The sequence below is a fragment of the Hypanus sabinus genome, chromosome 7, assembly GCF_030144855.1.
Source record: "Hypanus sabinus isolate sHypSab1 chromosome 7, sHypSab1.hap1, whole genome shotgun sequence".
Lineage (NCBI taxonomy): Eukaryota > Metazoa > Chordata > Chondrichthyes > Myliobatiformes > Dasyatidae > Hypanus > Hypanus sabinus.
The window spans coordinates 3,772,544-3,791,005 of record NC_082712.1 but is presented as its reverse complement, the minus strand read 5'-3'; the positions used below and the strand labels follow the sequence as shown (position 1 = coordinate 3,791,005).

Here is an 18,462-nt window from a genome sequence, read left to right as displayed (position 1 = left end):
TGAGAGGACACAGGTTTAAAGTGTTTGGGAGTAGGTACAGAGGAGATATCAGGGGTAACCCTAATGCACTTTAGTAAACGATTTAAGAACTTTTTAAAAGCTATTTGTTAATGCTTTCTGGGAGGGTGATTTTAGATGCATATCATATTTATACTGAGTTAAATGCTGTATGTAATTAGTTTTGTTACAATAAGTGTATGGAACACTGGAAAAATGTTGAATTTCCCCTTGGGGATGAATAAAGTATCTATCTATCAATCTATCTATCTATCTATCTATCTATCTATCTATCTATCTATCTATCTATCTATCTAAGTTTTTTACTCAGAGAGTGGTGAGTGTGTGGAATGGGCTGCTGGCAACAGTGGTGGAGGCAGATACGATAGGGTCTTTTCAGAGGCTTTTGGATAGGTACATGGAGCTTAGAAAACAGAGGGCTATGGGGAAGTCTAGTAATTTCTAAGGTAGGGACAAGTTCAGCACAACTTTGTGGGCTGAAGGGCCTGTATTATGCTGTAGGTTTTCTATGTTATGCTGAAATTGTATAAGACATTGGTGAAGCCTAATCTGGAGTGTTATTTGCAGTTTTGGTCGCCTACCTACAGGAAAGATGTAAATCAGGTTGACAAAGTGCAGAGAAAATTGACAAGGATGTTTCTGGGACTTGAGGACCGGAGTTATAGGGGAAGGTTGAACAGGTTGGCACTTTGTTTCCTGGACTATGAGGGCAGATCATACAGAGGTGTTCAACATTATGATGGAGCTACAGTTAGGATAAATGCAAGCAGCTTTCTTCCACTGAGTTTGGATGAGACTACATCAAGAGGCCATAGGTCCAGGGTGAAAAGTAAAATGCTTAAGGGGAAAATGAGGGGGTACGCCTCACTGAGAGGGAAATGAGAACATGGAAGAACTGACAGCAGAAGTGCCAGATTAAGAGTTTGGCTAAGTAGGTGGATGGGAGGTGTATGGAGGGCTATGGTGCGCCAGTGACTCGGTGGAGAGACACAGGTCAGCACAGACTAGATGGACCAAAAGGTCTGACAGGGGCTATTCATCTAGCCACTGGCTCTACCAACGGGCTCACTATTAGATTGGAAAGGGAAGAAGAAGTAAATAGTCTGTCTTACTATATGTTCATTATTTTAATTAGCATTAATGCTTTTCATTTATATACATCAGTTGCATGTTAAGTACATTTATCGTTTATTTTAGTATGTTTAGTTGATTTAAGTCAATCTGAACAGTTTTCGGGTATCACAAATTACAAAAGCAGTGGTGAACAAGGACCCTTGTGTGGTTGTACTGAGGCTTCTCTTTGGAGTATTATGTTAAGTTTTGTTCCCTTGCTATCAGGAGAGTGTCATTTAAACTGGAAAGAGTGCAGAAAGGATTAACTGTACAAGGACGTTGCCAGTATTGTGTATTCAATATCTTAGCAGTATATGAATAATAGTGTAAATATAACACTTACACAACCCGCTGGTGTATGTCTAGGGGAAAATTCATCCATATATTGCTTGATTAAGCATTTAAATAATTCATTCCAGTTCATATGTAAAAGTACGTGAATCACACGTCATCACAGCACCACATGATAAGTCCATGCCTTGTTTAAAGTAAAAATGAAACTAAGACATATTTTCCTGAGCTCCCATCTTTTTCTTGCAATTAGTTTTTTTGTGTTTTGGAGTTAGAAAACATGAAAGTGGTGACAAGGAAGTTTTAAATGAGTCTGGGATGACTGCTCAAGCACAGCGAGATGTTTGAGTTTTGAAAAAGCGGTCGAGGAAAACACAGCGTAGCAAGTGCTTCTTTGAGAACAGACAGAGACTGTGGAGTTAAAATAAAAGGGAGAAAACAGAAGAATTCACGGGTTCATAAACAGTGAGTACCAAGTAATAATAATCATTAAAAAAACAGAAATGGCTACATCAGAAAGATAGACAGCTTCGATTGCACAACGGATATCTGGCTCATGTATACTGAGTGAATTGTGCAGTATTTTGAAGCCAATGACATAGCCAATGTGAAGAGTGTGCCAGTTTTGCTGTGTGTGTTGTGTGGAAGTGCATACAGTTTGCTTCAAAGTTTAACTACTCCAACCAAATCAACTGAAATGAGCTTTCCTGATAGTGTGAAAGTGATGCAGGAACATTTAGAACTGAAACCATTGTTGATTGCAGAACGCTTTAGATTTCATAAGCAGAATCAAAAGGAAGGGGAGTCCATTTCAGTATACACGGCTGAATTGAAGAAATGGTCTGAACTTTGTCAGTTCAGTGATGGGCTTAATAATGCCCTGAGAGATCATTCAGTTTGTGGAATTTTACCAAAAAAAATTCAAAAAGAGCACCTAACTGTTGCCCACCAGAGGCCAAACACTCTCTCTGGTTGGACATTGGAACATCCATGCTGCTCAGACGAATTGTAAAAGTGACGAAAGCAGTGGTGCGACAACAATTTTCGTGGGTAACTTATTGAGAAAGCCTCTAGGATATTAATCAGGCAGATACTTGCAAAATGTGGGTTGGTTTTAAGCTGGAAGAGAGTTTAGCAAGCTTCAGGAAAGATGCAAGCATCTGGGTTTTGTGAGTATAAAGAACTAAAATCTACTCTGCATACTTTAAGGTTATTGCATGAAGTTCAAGTGTGAGACAAAAAGTAGATGTAAAGGCCAAAGCCCAGCTGGATGAATGGATGGCCAAAGAAAGGAGTCCATGGAGACACAAAAACAGAGGATTCGTCAGATAATGTCGTGGATGAGGAAACCAAGAGGAGAGATCAGATTGCAAAGGGAGCAAAAGAAGGATTAATAAGGAAATACTCCAGTGAACTCCCCAAGATCAAGATACACAAACTAGAAGAAAAAGGAAGGAGAAGAAAGGGGTCCAGAGCTGTCAGAACCACTTCCTGCAGTCTCAGAGTCAACTCCTGCAACCACCACGGAGGAGACCCTGGGAACTGAGATTGTTTCACAGACGCAGGTCTCACTCTGCCAAACAGTGTCAGGAAACTCCCACAAGAGTTAAGAAATCTTCCACTTAGACCTAATTCTCTTTAGGTCAGAATGGGACAATTTAAAATCTACTGCGCTGCAGATGTCTGTATACAGTGTATTGCAGTACGTGCCTATAAAATATATTCACACCCCCTTGGAAGTTTTCATGGTTTGTTGTTTTACAACATTGTATCACAGTGGATTTAATTTGGCTTTTTTGACACTGACCAACAGGAAAAGACTCTTTCATGTAAAAGTGAAAACAGATCTGTGCAAAGAGATCTAAATTAATTAGAAATATAAAGCACAAAGTAATTGATTGCATAAGTATTCACCCCCTTCAGGTCAGTATTTAGTAGATGCACCTTTGGCAGCAATTACATCCTTGAGTCTGTGTAGATAGGTCTCTATTAGCTTTGCAAATCTGGACACTTTTCCCCCATTCTTCTTAACAAAACTACTCAAACTCTGTCAGATCGCATGGGGATTGTGAGTGAACTGCTCTTTTCAAAAGCAGCCACAAATTCTCAATTGGATTGAGGTCTGAACTCTGTCTTGGCCACTCCAGAACATTAATTTTGTTGTTTTTTAATCCATTCCTGTGTAGCTTTGGCTTTATGCCTGGAGTCATAGTGTTGCTGGAAAACAAATCTACTCCCAAATCACAATTTGGGATTGCATCATTTTCCTCCAGGATTTCCCTGTATTTTGCTGCATTCATTTTACCCTCTACCTTCACGAGCCTTCCAGAACCTGCTGTAGTGAAGCATCCCCTCAGCATGATGCAGCCACCACCAGGCTTCAAAAAACATCATGTTTTTAATTATGCACAGTGTTTGGCTTACACCAAGCATAGTTTTAAACCCTCTTCCAGCTGACTTCAGAGTCTCCCACATGCCTTCTGGCAAACTCTCGTCAAGATTTCATGTGAGTTTTTTTCCCAACAACAGCTTTCTCTTTGCCACTGTCCGATAAAGTTGCGATGGGTGAAGCACCCAGTTAACAGTTGTTGTACGCGCAGCCTCTCCATCTCAGCCACTGAAGCTTGTAACTCCTTCAGAGATGTCATAGCTGTCTTGGTGGTCTCTCTCACTAGTCCCTTTCTTGCACAGTCACTAAGTCTTTGAGGACAACCTGCTCTCAGCAGTTTCCAACTGTGCCATATTCTTGATTTCATCATTTCTTGATGTTTGACTTAACTGTACTCCAAGGGATATTCAGTGATTTGGAAATTTTCTTTTATCCATCTCCTGACTTGTGCTTTTCGATAACCCTTTGCGGAGTTGCTTGGAGTGTTCTTTATTTGATCTCCATTTAACTGATTATATGATTTCTAAAACCAATTGGCTGCACCAGTGATGATTTGGTGTCATATTAAAGGGGATGAATACTTATGCAATCAATTACTTTGTGCTTTATATTTGTAATTAATTTGGATCACTTTGTAGAAATCTGTTTTCACTTTGACACAGAAGAGTCTTTTTCTGTTGATCAGTGTCAAAAAAAGCCAAATTAAATCCACTGTGATTCAATGTTGTGAAACAATAAAACATGAAAATTTCAGGGGCGGGCAGGTGGGGGGGGGGGGTGGTATGTGAATACTTTTTATAGGCACGGTATACTGTATACATAGTTGAGACTTGTTTTCCTGAGCTCCAATATTTTTCTTGCAATTAGTTTTTCTGTTTCAGAGTTCCAAACCAGGAAGATTTCAGGTCTCCAGGAACTGAGCTATAGGGAGAGATTGAATGGGCTAGGAGTTTATTCCTGGCGTGTAGGAAGCTGAGAGGGGATGATATAGATTTGTATAAAATCAGGAGCAGCAGAGGGAGGGAGAATGCACACAGTCTTCTTCCAGGGTTGGCGAACCAAAACCTAAAAGGCATAGACAGGTTTAAGGTGAGAGGGGAAAGTTTTAATAGTATCTTGAGGAGTGACAATTGAGAAAGAGTGAACAACTCAAGTTAGGTCTGAGGACCTAACCTGGATTCAACATATTGATGCAGCTATAAAGAAGGCAAGACAGTGGCCATATTTCATTGGGAGTTTAAGGACATTTGGTATATCACTAAAAACACTCGCAAATTTCTACGATGTACTGTGCTGACAGGCTGAATCACCATCTGGTGTGGAGGTGGGGTCTACTGCATAGGATCGAAGAAAGCTGCAGAGAGTTGTAAAATCAGTCAGCTCCATCATGGGCACCAGTCTCCATAATATCCATGATATTAATATCTTCAAGGAGCAATGCCTCAAAAAGGCAGCATCAATCATTAAGGTCCCCCATCACACAGGACATGCCCTCTTCTCATTGTTACCATCCGGGAGGAGGTACAGGAGCCTGAAAGCACACACTCAACGATTCAGGAACAGCTTCTTTCCCTCTGCACTTATATTCCTGAATGGACATTGAACCCAAGTATACTGCTGCACTACTATTTATTTCCTTTTTTGAACTACTTATTTAATGTAACTATATAAATTGTGAATTGTATACATACACACTTACTGTGATTCAGTTTTTTTCTCCATTATCATGGTGCTAGTGATGCAAAGTTAACAAATTTCACAACATCTGCTGGTGATATTAAACCTGATTCTGACTTTGCTTTTACATAAAGATTGGTTATCTATCTGGTTCTGTAAAGTGGTAATGGGACAAGCTCCCACTACCTGTTAAATGCTCCCAATGACATGTATCTCAGATAGCCTCTGACAACCAAGCCCAGCTCCTGGCCATCATGTGTGGCTTAGCTACAAAGCCCAGAGGAACCATTTCTACTGACAGCAGTGGGGCAGAGGATGGGTACTGGCACCTTAATACCAGTTGGTTTGGGCTGGTTGGCTGTGATTGGCAGCTCATCCAGGAGAAGGAAAACCTCCGGCACCTTGCAGCTGTACCCTTTCATGGGGAAGGCTTCGGGAGTAAACCCCGAGTGAAATGTCGAGTCAGGATCACTAAGGCAGTCCGACGTCGTGTTCAGTGATGACTGATAAGCCCTGCGATGTCACTGGTGCCAAACTATGTCGGTCTCTGCTGTTCCATTGGATTCATCAGCTGCGTGGAGAGGGGCAACCAGCTCGCTCTCCATGTCGTACTGCACTGGCGTGCATATCATGTAGACAGCTAGGACACAACATCCATGGTCAATTCCGGCCTCAGTTATTATGTATGTACGCTGCCAAAGGAAGTGGTTGAGGCAGATACAATAACATTGGGCCAGGTACATGGATTAGAAGGGTTTAGAGCAGGGGTCCCTGACCCTTTTATACTGTGGACCCTACCATTAACGGAGGGGTGAGTGGACACCAGGTTGGAAATCTCTGGTTTGGAGGGATTTGGGCCAATCACTGACATGTGAGACCAGCATGAATGGGGCAGTTTGGTCTTCATGGACCAGTTAGTCTGAAGACTTTGTTTCTCTGCTGTCTGAGTCTATGACTGCCTGACAATGGTAACGGTCTGGGGGTGGTGCCAGGCTGTTACTCTGCGGTTTGGGATAGCTGTGGCATCGTCAGTTCGGCTGGACCCATGCAGTGCTAAACAGTTAAAGCAGCCAGTACTCTTCATTTGTACAAACTAACGGTGCAGAGTACAGGAACGTCATGCAGTATTCTTTAACTTCCGTCCTGCTTACCTTGTCATTATTTCCTTCTTCTCTTTAATATTTCTGCCTCCACTTCCCAAACACTCCAATCCACCCACCAAACCTGCTATCATGTTCTGCCACAACCATCCTCACAGAGAAAATACAGCGATAATTCCTCTAATGTTGTTTCAACACTTGGTCTCTCTTATTTTTGTTCCTGTTCCATTTAATCCTTTGTACAACTCTTGGATGTTATGCCGACTTTGTAAATACGTGCACAGTGTACCCATCCAAAACCATCTTCTGTGTGAGGTTAGAAAATACTTGATGAAGAGAAAACTCAGCCAAAAAACTGAGCAGTACATTGTTGAAAAGCAAATTAAATCTGAATTCAAATCATTTCTCAAGGCTTGTCTTTTTTTAATCCCCCAGGGTTTTGAGCAAAGGAAGTCAAAGGACAAGAACGTATGCTGTCCAGAGTGTGTTCAAGTAAACTGTGCTTACATCTCGCCAAATTCTTCTGAAATCATCTTGATCAAGGTATAGATCTGCCTTCAAGTTATAGGACAAAACGTACTGCTGATAGTTTACAAACTTCTAGCCCTGGCACCAGTGTTATAACCACATTTGTAAAATGATTTAATTAGAGGAAGACGGGGAAATACCTGGGTCAGGAAGATATGGTCTGAGTTAAAGTTCAGAGTGGAAGCCATGGTGCAGGAGAATATTGTGTCGGGGGGTGGTGATTCCAGCACTTGGGAGATGTGGTGTCTAAGTGTTCAGTACTGGGGTCCGTGCAGTTTGGGAGACGTGGTGTCTAAGTGTTCAGTACTGGGGTCCGTGCAGTTTGGGAGACGTGGTGTCTAAGTGTTCAGTACTGGGGTAGATGCAGTTTGGGAGATGTGGTGTCTAAGTGTTCAGTACTGGGGTAGATGCAGTTTGAGAGATGTGGTGTCTAAGTGTTCAGTACTGGGGTAGAAGCAGTTTGGGAGATGTGGTGTCTAAGTGTTCAGTACTGGGGTAGATGCAGTTTGTGAGATGTGGTGTCTAAGTGTTCAGTACTGGGGTCCGTGCAGTTTGGGAGATGTGGTGTCTAAGTGTTCAGTACTGGGGTAGATGCAGTTTGGGAGATGTGGTGTCTAAGTGTTCAGTACTGGGGTCCGTGCAGTTTGGGAGATGTGGTGTCTAAGTGTTCAGTACTGGGGTCCGTGCAGTTTGGGAGATGTGGTGTCTAAGTGTTCAGTACTGGGGTAGATGCAGTTTGGGAGATGTGGTGACTAAGTGTCCAGTACTGGGGTAGATGCAGTTTGGGAGACGTGGTGTCTAAGTGTTCAGTACTGGGGTGGATGCAGTTTTGGAGATGTGGTGTCTAAGTGTTCAGTACTGGGGTCCGTGCAGTTTGGGAGATGTGGCGTCTAAGTGTTCAGTACTGGGTCCGTGCAGTTTGGGAGATGTGGTGTCTAAGTGTTCAGTACTGGGGTAGATGCAGTTTGGGAGATGTGGTGTCTAAGTGTTCAGTACTGGGGTCCGTGCAGTTTGGGAGATGTGCTGTCTAGGTGTTCAGTACTGGGGTCCGTGCAGTTTGGGAGATGTGGTGTCTAAGTGTTCAGTACTGGGGTCCGTGCTGTTTGGGAGATGTGATGTCTAATTGTTCAGTACTGGGGTCCGTGCAGTTTGTGAGATGTGGTGTCTAAGTGTTCAGTACTGGGGTCCGTGCAGTTTGGGAGATGTGGTGTCTAAGTGTTCAGTACTGGGGTAGATGCAGTTTGGGAGATGTGGTGTCTAAGTGTTCAGTACTGGGGTAGATGCAGTTTGGGAGATGTGGTGTCTAAGTGTTCAGTACTGGGGTCCATGCAGTTTGGGAGATGTGATGTCTAAGTGTTCAGTACTGGGGTAGATGCAGTTTGGGAGATGTGGTGTCTAAGTGTTCAGTACTGGGGTAGATGCAGTTTGGGAGATGTGGTGTCTAAGTGTTCAGTACTGGGGTAGATGCAGTTTGGGAGATGTGGTGTCTAAGTGTTCAGTACTGGGTCCGTGCAGTTTGGGAGATGTGGTGTCTAAGTGTTCAGTACTGGGTCCGTGCAGTTTGGGAGACGTGATGTCTAAGTGTTCAGTACTGGGGTAGATGCAGTTTGGGAGATGTGGTGTCTAAGTGTTCAGTACTGGGGTAGATGTAGTTTGGGAGATGTGGTGTCTAAGTGTTCAGTACTGGGGTAGATGCAGTTTGTGAGATGTGGTGTCTAAGTGTTCAGTACTGGGGTAGATGCAGTTTGGGAGATGTGGTGTCTAAGTGTTCAGTACTGGGGTAGATGCAGTTTGGGAGATGTGGTGTCTAAGTGTTCAGTACTGGGGTCCGTGCTGTTTGGGAGATGTGATGTCTAATTGTTCAGTACTGGGGTCCGTGCAGTTTGTGAGATGTGGTGTCTAAGTGCTCAGTACTGGGGTCCGTGCAGTTTGGGAGATGTGGTGTCTAAGTGTTCAATACTGGGGTAGATGCAGTTTGGGAGATGTGGTCTCTAAGTGTTCAGTACTGGGGTAGATGCAGTTTGGGAGATGTGGTGTCTAAGTGTTCAGTACTGGGGTCCGTGCAGTTTGGGAGATGTGGTGTCTAAGTGTTCAGTACTGTGGTCCGTGCAGTTTGGGAGATGTGGTGTCTAAGTGTTCAGTACTGGGGTAGATGCAGTTTGGGAGATGTGATGTCTAAGTGTTCAGTACTGGGGTAGATGCAGTTTGGGAGACGTGGTGTCTAAGTGTTCAGTACTGGGGTAGATGCAGTTTGGGAGATGTGGTGTCTAAGTGTTCAGTAGTGGGGTAGATGCAGTTTGGGAGATGTGGTGTCTAAGTGTTCAGTACTGGGGTAGATGCAGTTTGGGAGATGTGGTGTCTAAGTATTCAGTACTGGGGTAGATGCAGTTTGGGAGATGTGGTGTCTAAGTGTTCAGTACTGGGGTAGATGCAGTTTGGGAGATGTGGTGTCTAAGTGTTCAGTACTGGGGTAGATGCAGTTTGGGAGATGTGGTGTCTAAGTGTTCAGTACTGGGGTAGATGCAGTTTGGGAGATGTGGTGTCTAAGTGTTCAATACTGGGGTAGATGCAGTTTGGGAGATGTGATGTCTAAGTGTTCAGTACTGGGGTCCGTGCAGTTTGGGAGATGTGGTGTCTAAGTGTTCAGTACTGGGGTAGATGCAGTTTGGGAGATGTGGTGTCTAAGTGTTCAGTACTGGGGTAGATGCAGTTTGTGAGATGTGGTGTCTAAGTGTTCAGTACTGGGGTAGATGCAGTTTGGGAGATGTGGTGTCTAAGTGTTCAGTACTGGGGTAGATGCAGTTTGGGAGATGTGGTGTCTAAGTGTTCAGTACTGGGGTCCGTGCAGTTTGTGAGATGTGGTGTCTAAGTGTTCAGTACTGGGGTCCGTGCAGTTTGGGAGATGTGGTGTCTAAGTGTTCAGTACTGGGGTAGATGCAGTTTGGGAGATGTGGTGTCTAAGTGTTCAGTACTGGGGTAGATGCAGTTTGGGAGACGTGCTGTCTAAGTGTTCAGTACTGGGGTAGATGCAGTTTGGGAGACGTGGTGTCTAAGTGTTCAGTACTGGGGTAGATGCAGTTTGGGAGATGTGGTGTCTAAGTGTTCAGTACTGGGGAAGATGCAGTTTGGGAGATGTGATGTCTAAGTGTTCAGTACTGGGGTCCGTGCAGTTTGGGAGATGTGGTGTCTAAGTGTTCAGTACTGGGGTCCGTGCAGTTTGGGAGACGTGGTGTCTAAGTGTTCAGTACTGGGGTAGATGCAGTTTGGGAGATGTGATGTCTAAGTGTTCAGTACTGGGGTAGATGCAGTTTGGGAGATGTGGTGTCTAAGTGTTCAGTACTGGGGTAGATGCAGTTTGGGAGATGTGATGTCTAAGTGTTCAGTACTGGGGTAGATGCAGTTTGGGAGACGTGGTGTCTAAGTGTTCAGTACTGGGGTAGATGCAGTTTGGGAGATGTGATGTCTAAGTGTTCAGTACTGGGGTAGATGCAGTTTGGGAGACGTGGTGTCTAAGTGTTCAGTACTGGGGTAGATGCAGTTTGGGAGATGTGATGTCTAAGTGTTCAGTACTGGGGTCCGTGCAGTTTGGGAGATGTGATGTCTAAGTGTTCAGTACTGGGGTAGATGCAGTTTGTGAGATGTGGTGTCTAAGTGTTCAGTACTGGGGTCCGTGCAGTTTGGGAGATGTGGTGTCTAAGTGTTCAGTACTGGGGTCCGTGCAGTTTGGGAGATGTGGTGTCTAAGTGTTCAGTACTGGGGTCCGTGCAGTTTGGGAGATGTGGTGTCTAAGTGTTCAGTACTGGGGTCCGTGCAGTTTGGGAGATGTGGTGTCTAAGTGTTCAGTACTGGGGTCCGTGCAGTTTGGGAGATGTGATGTCTAAGTGTTCAGTACTGGGGTCCGTGCAGTTTGGGAGATGTGATGTCTAAGTGTTCAGTACTGGGGTAGATGCAGTTTGGGAGATGTGGTGTCTAAGTGTTCAGTACTGGGGTCCGTGCAGTTTGTGAGATGTGGTGTCTAAGTGTTCAGTACTGGGGTCCGTGCAGTTTGGGAGATGTGGTGTCTAAGTGTTCAGTACTGGGGTAGATGCAGTTTGGGAGATGTGGTGTCTAAGTGTTCAGTATTGGGGTCCGTGCAGTTTGGGAGACGTGCTGTCTAAGTGTTCAGTACTGGGTCCGTGCAGTTTGGGAGATGTGGTGTCTAAGTGTTCAATACTGGGGTAGATGCAGTTTGGGAGATGTGGTGTCTAAGTGTTCAGTACTGGGGTCCGTGCAGTTTGGGAGATGTGGTGTCTAAGTGTTCAGTACTGGGGTAGATGCAGTTTGGGAGATGTGGTGTCTAAGTGTTCAGTACTGGGGTCCGTGCAGTTTGGGAGATGTGGTGTCTAAGTGTTCAGTACTGGGGTAGATGCAGTTTGGGAGACGTGGTGTCTAAGTGTTCAGTACTGGGGTAGATGCAGTTTGGGAGACGTGCTGTCTAAGTGTTCAGTACAGGGGTAGATGCAGTTTGGGAGATGTGGTGTCTAAGTGTTCAGTACTGGGGTCCGTGCAGTTTGGGAGATGTGGTGTCTAAGTGTTCAATACTGGGGTAGATGCAGTTTGGGAGATGTGGTGTCTAAGTGTTCAGTATTGGGGTAGATGCAGTTTGGGAGATGTGGTGTCTAAGTGTTCAGTACTGGGGTAGATGCAGTTTGGGAGATGTGGTGTCTAAGTGTTCAGTACTGGGGTAGATGCAGTTTGGGAGATGTGGTGTCTAAGTGTTCAGTACTGGGGTCCGTGCAGTTTGGGAGATGTGATGTCTAAGTGTTCAATACTGGGGTAGATGCAGTTTGGGAGATGTGGTGTCTAAGTGTTCAGTACTGGGGTCCGTGCAGTTTGGGAGATGTGGTGTCTAAGTGTTCAGTACTGGGGTCCGTGCAGTTTGGGAGATGTGGTGTCTAAGTGTTCAATACTGGGGTAGATGCAGTTTGGGAGATGTGGTGTCTAAGTGTTCAGTACTGGGGTAGATGCAGTTTGGGAGATGTGGTGTCTAAGTGTTCAGTACTGGGGTAGATGCAGTTTGGGAGATGTGGTGTCTAAGTGTTCAGTACTGGGGTAGATGCAGTTTGGGAGATGTGGTGTCTATGTGTTCAGTACTGGGGTAGATGCAGTTTGGGAGATGTGGTGTCTAAGTGTTCAGTACTGGGGTAGATGCAGTTTGGGCGATGTGTCTAAGTGTTCAGTACTGGGTCCGTGCAGTTTGGGAGATGTGGTGTCTAAGTGTTCAGTACTGGGGTAAATGCAGTTTGGGAGATGTGGTGTCTAAGTGTTCAGTACTGGGTCCGTGCAGTTTGGGAGATGTGGCGTCTAAGTGTTCAGTACTGGGTCCGTGCAGTTTGGGAGACGTGGTGTCTAAGTGTTCAGTACTGGGGTAGATGCAGTTTGGGAGATGTGGTGTCTATGTGTTCAGTACTGGGGTCCGTGCAGTTTGGGAAATGTGCTGTCTAGGTGTTCAGTACTGGGGTCCGTGCAGTTTGTGAGATGTGGTGTCTAAGTGTTCAGTACGGGGGTCCGTGCAGTTTGGGAGATGTGGTGTCTAAGTGTTCAGTACTGGGGTCCGTGCAGTTTGGGAGACGTGGTGTCTAAGTGTTCAGTACTGGGGTAGATGCAGTTTGGGAGATGTGGTGTCTAAGTGTTCAGTACTGGGGTAGATGCAGTTTGGGAGATGTGGTGTCTAAGTGTTCAGTATTGGGGTCCGTGCAGTTTGGGAGATGTGGTGTCTAAGTGTTCAGTACTGGGTTCCGTGCAGTTTGGGAGACGTGGTGTCTAAGTGTTCAGTACTGGGGTAGATGCAGTTTGGGAGATGTGGTGTCTAAGTGTTCAGTATTGGGGTCCGTGCAGTTTGGGAGATGTGGTGTCTAAGTGTTCAGTACTGGGGTAGATGCAGTTTGGGAGATGTGGTGTCTAAGTGTTCAGTACTGGGGTCCGTGCAGTTTGGGAGATGTGGTGTCTAAGTGTTCAGTACTGGGGTCCGTGCAGTTTGGGAGATGTGGTGTCTAAGTGTTCAGTACTGGGGTAGATGCAGTTTGGGAGATGTGATGTCTAAGTGTTCAGTACTGGGTCCGTGCAGTTTGGGAGATGTGGCGTCTAAGTGTTCAGCACTGGGGTCCGTGCAGTTTGGGAGACGTGGTGTCTAAGTGTTCAGTACTGGGGTAGATGCAGTTTGGGAGATGTGGTGTCTATGTGTTCAGTACTGGGGTCCGTGCAGTTTGGGAGATGTGCTGTCTAGGTGTTCAGTACTGGGGTCCGTGCAGTTTGGGAGATGTGGAGTCTAAGTGTTCAGTACTGGGGTCCGTGCAGTTTGTGAGATGTGGTGTCTAAGTGTTCAGTACTGGGGTCCGTGCAGTTTGGGAGATGTGGTGTCTAAGTGTTCAGTACTGGGGACCGTGCAGATTGTGAGATGTGGTGTCTAAGTGTTCAGTACTGGGGTCCGTGCAGTTTGGGAGATGTGATGTCTAATTGTTCAGTACTGGGGTCCGTGCAGTTTGTGAGATGTGGTGTCTAAGTGTTCAGTACTGGGGTCCGTGCAGTTTGGGAGATGTGGTGTCTAAGTGTTCAGTCCTGGGGTAGATGCAGTTTGGGAGATGTTGTGTCTAATTGTTCAGTACTGGGGTAGATGCAGTTTGGGAGATGTGGTGTCTAATTGTTCAGTACTGTGGTCCGTGCAGTTTGTGAGATGTGGTGTCTAAGTGTTCAGTACTGGGGACCGTGCAGTTTGGGAGACGTGGTGTCTAAGTGTTCAGTACTGGGGTCCGTGCAGTTTGGGAGACGTGGTGTCTAAGTGTTCAGTACTGGGGTCCGTGCAGTTTGGGAGACGTGGTGTCTAAGTGTTCAGTACTCGGGTAGATGCAGTTTGGGAGATGTGGTGTCTAAGTGTTCAGTACTGGGGTAGATGCAGTTTGGGAGATGTGGTGTCTAAGTGTTCAGTATTGGGGTCCGTGCAGTTTGGGAGACGTGGTCTCTAAGTGTTCAGTACTGGGGTAGATGCAGTTTGGGAGATGTGGTGTCTAAGTGTTCAGTACTGGGGTAGATGCAGTTTGGGAGACGTGGTCTCTAAGTGTTCAGTACTGGGGTAGATGCAGTTTGGGAGATGTGATGTCTAAGTGTTCAGTACTGGGTCCGTGCAGTTTGGGAGATGTGGCGTCTAAGTGTTCAGTACTGGGTCCGTGCAGTTTGGGAGACGTGGTGTCTAAGTGTTCAGTACTGGGGTAGATGCAGTTTGGGAGATGTGGTGTCTATGTGTTCAGTACTGGGGTCCGTGCAGTTTGGGAGATGTGCTGTCTAGGTGTTCAGTACTGGGGTCCGTGCAGTTTGGGAGCTGTGGTGTCTAAGTGTTCAGTACTGGGGTCCGTGCTGTTTGGGAGATGTGATGTCTAATTGTTCAGTACTGGGGTCCGTGCAGTTTGGGAGACGTGCTGTCTAAGTGTTCAGTACTGGGGTAGATGCAGTTTGGGAGATGTGGTGTCTAAGTGTTCAGTACTGGGGTAGATGCAGTTTGGGAGATGTGGTGTCTAAGTGTTCAGTACTGGGGTCCGTGCAGTTTGGGAGACGTGGTGTCTAAGTGTTCAGTACTGGGGTCCGTGCAGTTTGGGAGATGTGCTGTCTAAGTGTTCAGTACTGGGGTAGATGCAGTTTGGGAGATGTGGTGTCTAAGTGTTCAGTACTGGGGTAGATGCAGTTTGGGAGATGTGCTGTCTAGGTGTTCAGTACTGGGGTCCGTGCAGTTTGGGAGATGTGGTGTCTAAGTGTTCAGTATTGGGGTAGATGCAGTTTGGGAGATGTGGTGTCTAAGTGTTCAGTATTGGGGTCCGTGCAGTTTGGGAGATGTGGTGTCTAAGTGTTCAGTACTGGGGTAGATGCAGTTTGGGAGATGTGGTGTCTAAGTGTTCAGTACTGGGGTAGATGCAGTTTGGGAGATGTGGTGTCTAAGTGTTCAGTACTGGGGTCCGTGCAGTTTGGGAGACGTGCTCTCTAAGTGTTCAGTACTGGGGTCCGTGCAGTTTGGGAGATGTGATGTCTAAGTGTTCAGTACTGGGGTAGATGCAGCTTGGGAGATGTGGTGTCTAAGTGTTCAGTACTGGGGTAGATGCAGTTTGGGAGATGTGATGTCTAAGTGTTCAGTACAGGGGTCCGTGCAGTTTGGGAGATGTGGTGTCTAAGTGTTCAGTACTGGGGTAGATGCAGTTTGGGAGATGTGGTGTCTAAGTGTTCAGTACTGGGGTAGATGCAGTTTGGGAGATGTGGTGTCTAAGTGTTCAGTACTGGGGTAGATGCAGTTTGGGAGACGTGATGTCTAAGTGTTCAGTACTGGGGTTGATGCAGTTTGGGAGATGTGGTGTCTAAGTGTTCAGTACTGGGGTAGATGCAGTTTGGGAGATGTGGTGTCTAAGTGTTCAGTACTGGGGTAGATGCAGTTTGGGAGATGTGCTGTCTAGGTGTTCAGTACTGGGGTAGATGCAGTTTGGGTGATGTGGTGTCTAAGTGTTCAGTACTGGGGTAGATGCAGTTTGGGAGATGTGGTGTCTAAGTGTTCAGTACTGGGGTAGATGCAGTTTGGGAGATGTGGTGTCTAAGTGTTCAGTACTGGGGTAGATGCAGTTTGGGAGATGTGGTGTCTAAGTGTTCAGTACTGGGGTAGATGCAGTTTGAGAGATGTGGTGTCTAAGTGTTCAGTACTGGGGTCCGTGCAGTTTGCGAGATGTGGTGTCTAAGTGTGCAGTACTGGGGTAGATGCAGTTTGAGAGATGTGGTGTCTGAGTGTTCAGTACTGGGTCCGTGCAGTTTGGGAGATGTGGCGTCTAAGTGTTCAGTACTGGGTCCGTGCAGTTTGGGAGACGTGGTGTCTAAGTGTTCAGTACTGGGGTAGATGCAGTTTGGGAGATGTGGTGTCTATGTGTTCAGTACTGGGGTCCGTGCAGTTTGGGAAATGTGCTGTCTAGGTGTTCAGTACTGGGGTCCGTGCAGTTTGGGAGATGTGGTGTCTAAGTGTTCAGTACTGGGGTCCGTGCTGTTTGGGAGATGTGATGTCTAATTGTTCAGTACTGGGGTCCGTGCAGTTTGTGAGATGTGGTGTCTAAGTGTTCAGTACGGGGGTCCGTGCAGTTTGGGAGATGTGGTGTCTAAGTATTCAGTACTGGGGTCCGTGCAGTTTGGGAGACGTGGTGTCTAAGTGTTCAGTACTGGGGTAGATGCAGTTTGGGAGATGTGGTGTCTAAGTGTTCAGTACTGGGGTAGATGCAGTTTGGGAGATGTGGTGTCTAAGTGTTCAGTATTGGGGTCCGTGCAGTTTGGGAGACGTGGTGTCTAAGTGTTCAGTACTGGGGTAGATGCAGTTTGGGAGATGTGGTGTCTAAGTGTTCAGTACTGGGGTCCGTGCAGTTTGGGAGATGTGGTGTCTAAGTGTTCAGTACTGGGGTCCGTGCAGTTTGGGAGATGTGGTGTCTAAGTGTTCAGTACTGGGGTAGATGCAGTTTGGGAGATGTGATGTCTAAGTGTTCAGTACTGGGTCCGTGCAGTTTGGGAGATGTGGCGTCTAAGTGTTCAGTACTGGGTCCGTGCAGTTTGGGAGACGTGGTGTCTAAGTGTTCAGTACTGGGGTAGATGCAGTTTGGGAGATGTGGTGTCTATGTGTTCAGTACTGGGGTCCGTGCAGTTTGGGAGATGTGCTGTCTAGGTGTTCAGTACTGGGGTCCGTGCAGTTTGGGAGATGTGGAGTCTAAGTGTTCAGTACTGGGGTCCGTGCAGTTTGTGAGATGTGGTGTCTAAGTGTTCAGTACTGCGGTCCGTGCAGTTTGGGAGATGTGGTGTCTAAGTGTTCAGTACTGGGGACCGTGCAGTTTGTGAGATGTGGTGTCTAACTGTTCAGTACTGGGGTCCGTGCAGTTTGGGAGATGTGATGTCTAATTGTTCAGTACTGGGGTCCGTGCAGTTTGTGAGATGTGGTGTCTAAGTGTTCAGTACTGGGGTCCGTGCAGTTTGGGAGATGTGGTGTCTAAGTGTTCAGTCCTGGGGTAGATGCAGTTTGGGAGATGTGGTGTCTAATTGTTCAGTACTGTGGTCCGTGCAGTTTGTGAGATGTGGTGTCTAAGTGTTCAGTACTGGGGACCGTGCAGTTTGGGAGACGTGGTGTCTAAGTGTTCAGTACTGGGGTCCGTGCAGTTTGGGAGACTTGGTGTCTAAGTGTTCAGTACTGGGGTAGATGCAGATTGGGAGATGTGGTGTCTAAGTGTTCAGTACTGGGGTAGATGCAGTTTGGGAGATGTGCATTCTAAGTGTTCAGTACTGGGGTCCGTGCAGTTTGGGAGACGTGGTCTCTAAGTGTTCAGTACTGGGGTAGATGCAGTTTGGGAGATGTGATGTCTAAGTGTTCAGTACTCGGTCCGTGCAGTTTGGGAGATGTGGCGTCTAAGTGTTCAGTACTGTGGTCCGTGCAGTTTGGGAGATGTGGTGTCTAAGTGTTCAGTACTGTGGTCCGTGCAGTTTGGGAGATGTTGTGTCTATGTGTTCAGTACTGGGGTAGATGCAGTTTGGGAGATGTGGTGTCTAAGTGTTCAGTACTGGGGTAGATGCAGTTTGGGAGATGTGGTGTCTAAGTGTTCAGTACTGGGGTCCGTGCAGTTTGGGAGCTGTGGTGTCTAAGTGTTCAGTACTGGGGTCCGTGCTGTTTGGGAGATGTGATGTCTAATTGTTCAGTACTGGGGTCCGTGCAGTTTGGGAGATGTGGTGTCTAAGTGTTCAGTACTGAGGTCCGTGCTGTTTGGGAGATGTGATGTCTAATTGTTCAGTACTGGGGTCCGTGCAGTTTGGGAGATGTGGTGTCTAAGTGTTCAGTACTGGGGTAGATGCAGTTTGGGAGACGTGGTCTCTAAGTGTTCAGTACTGGGGTAGATGCAGTTTGGGAGATCTGATGTCTAAGTGTTCAGTACTGGGGTAGATGCAGTTTGGGAGACGTGGTGTCTAAGTGTTCAGTACTGGGGTAGATGCAGTTTGGGAGATGTGGTGTCTAAGTGTTCAGTACTGGGGTCCGTGCAGTTTGGGAGACGTGATCTCTAAGTGTTCAGTACTGGGGTCCGTGCAGTTTGGGAGATGTGGTGTCTAAGTGTTCAGTACTGGGGTAGATGCAGTTTGGGAGACGTGGTGTCTAAGTGTTCAGTACTGGGGTCCGTGCAGTTTGGGAGATGTGGTGTCTAAGTGTTCAGTACTGGGGTCCGTGCAGTTTGGGAGATGTGGTGTCTAAGTGTTCAGTTCTGGGGTAGATGCAGTTTGGGAGATGTGGTGTCTAAGTGTTCAGTACTAGGGTAGATGCAGTTT

The 18,462-nt window shown here is 46.4% G+C and overlaps 1 protein-coding gene across 1 annotated transcript in view; it reads left to right on the top strand.

The window, feature by feature from the left end:
- The window catches only part of LOC132396509 (otogelin-like protein), a 350,978-nt gene that overhangs the window by 276,787 nt on the left and 55,729 nt on the right, over window positions 1-18,462 (top strand). Inside the window, exon 38 of the mRNA XM_059974091.1 lies at window positions 7,024-7,131. Within this exon, the coding sequence (XP_059830074.1) occupies window positions 7,024-7,131 (108 nt within the window). The remainder of the gene's footprint in view (window positions 1-7,023; window positions 7,132-18,462) is intronic.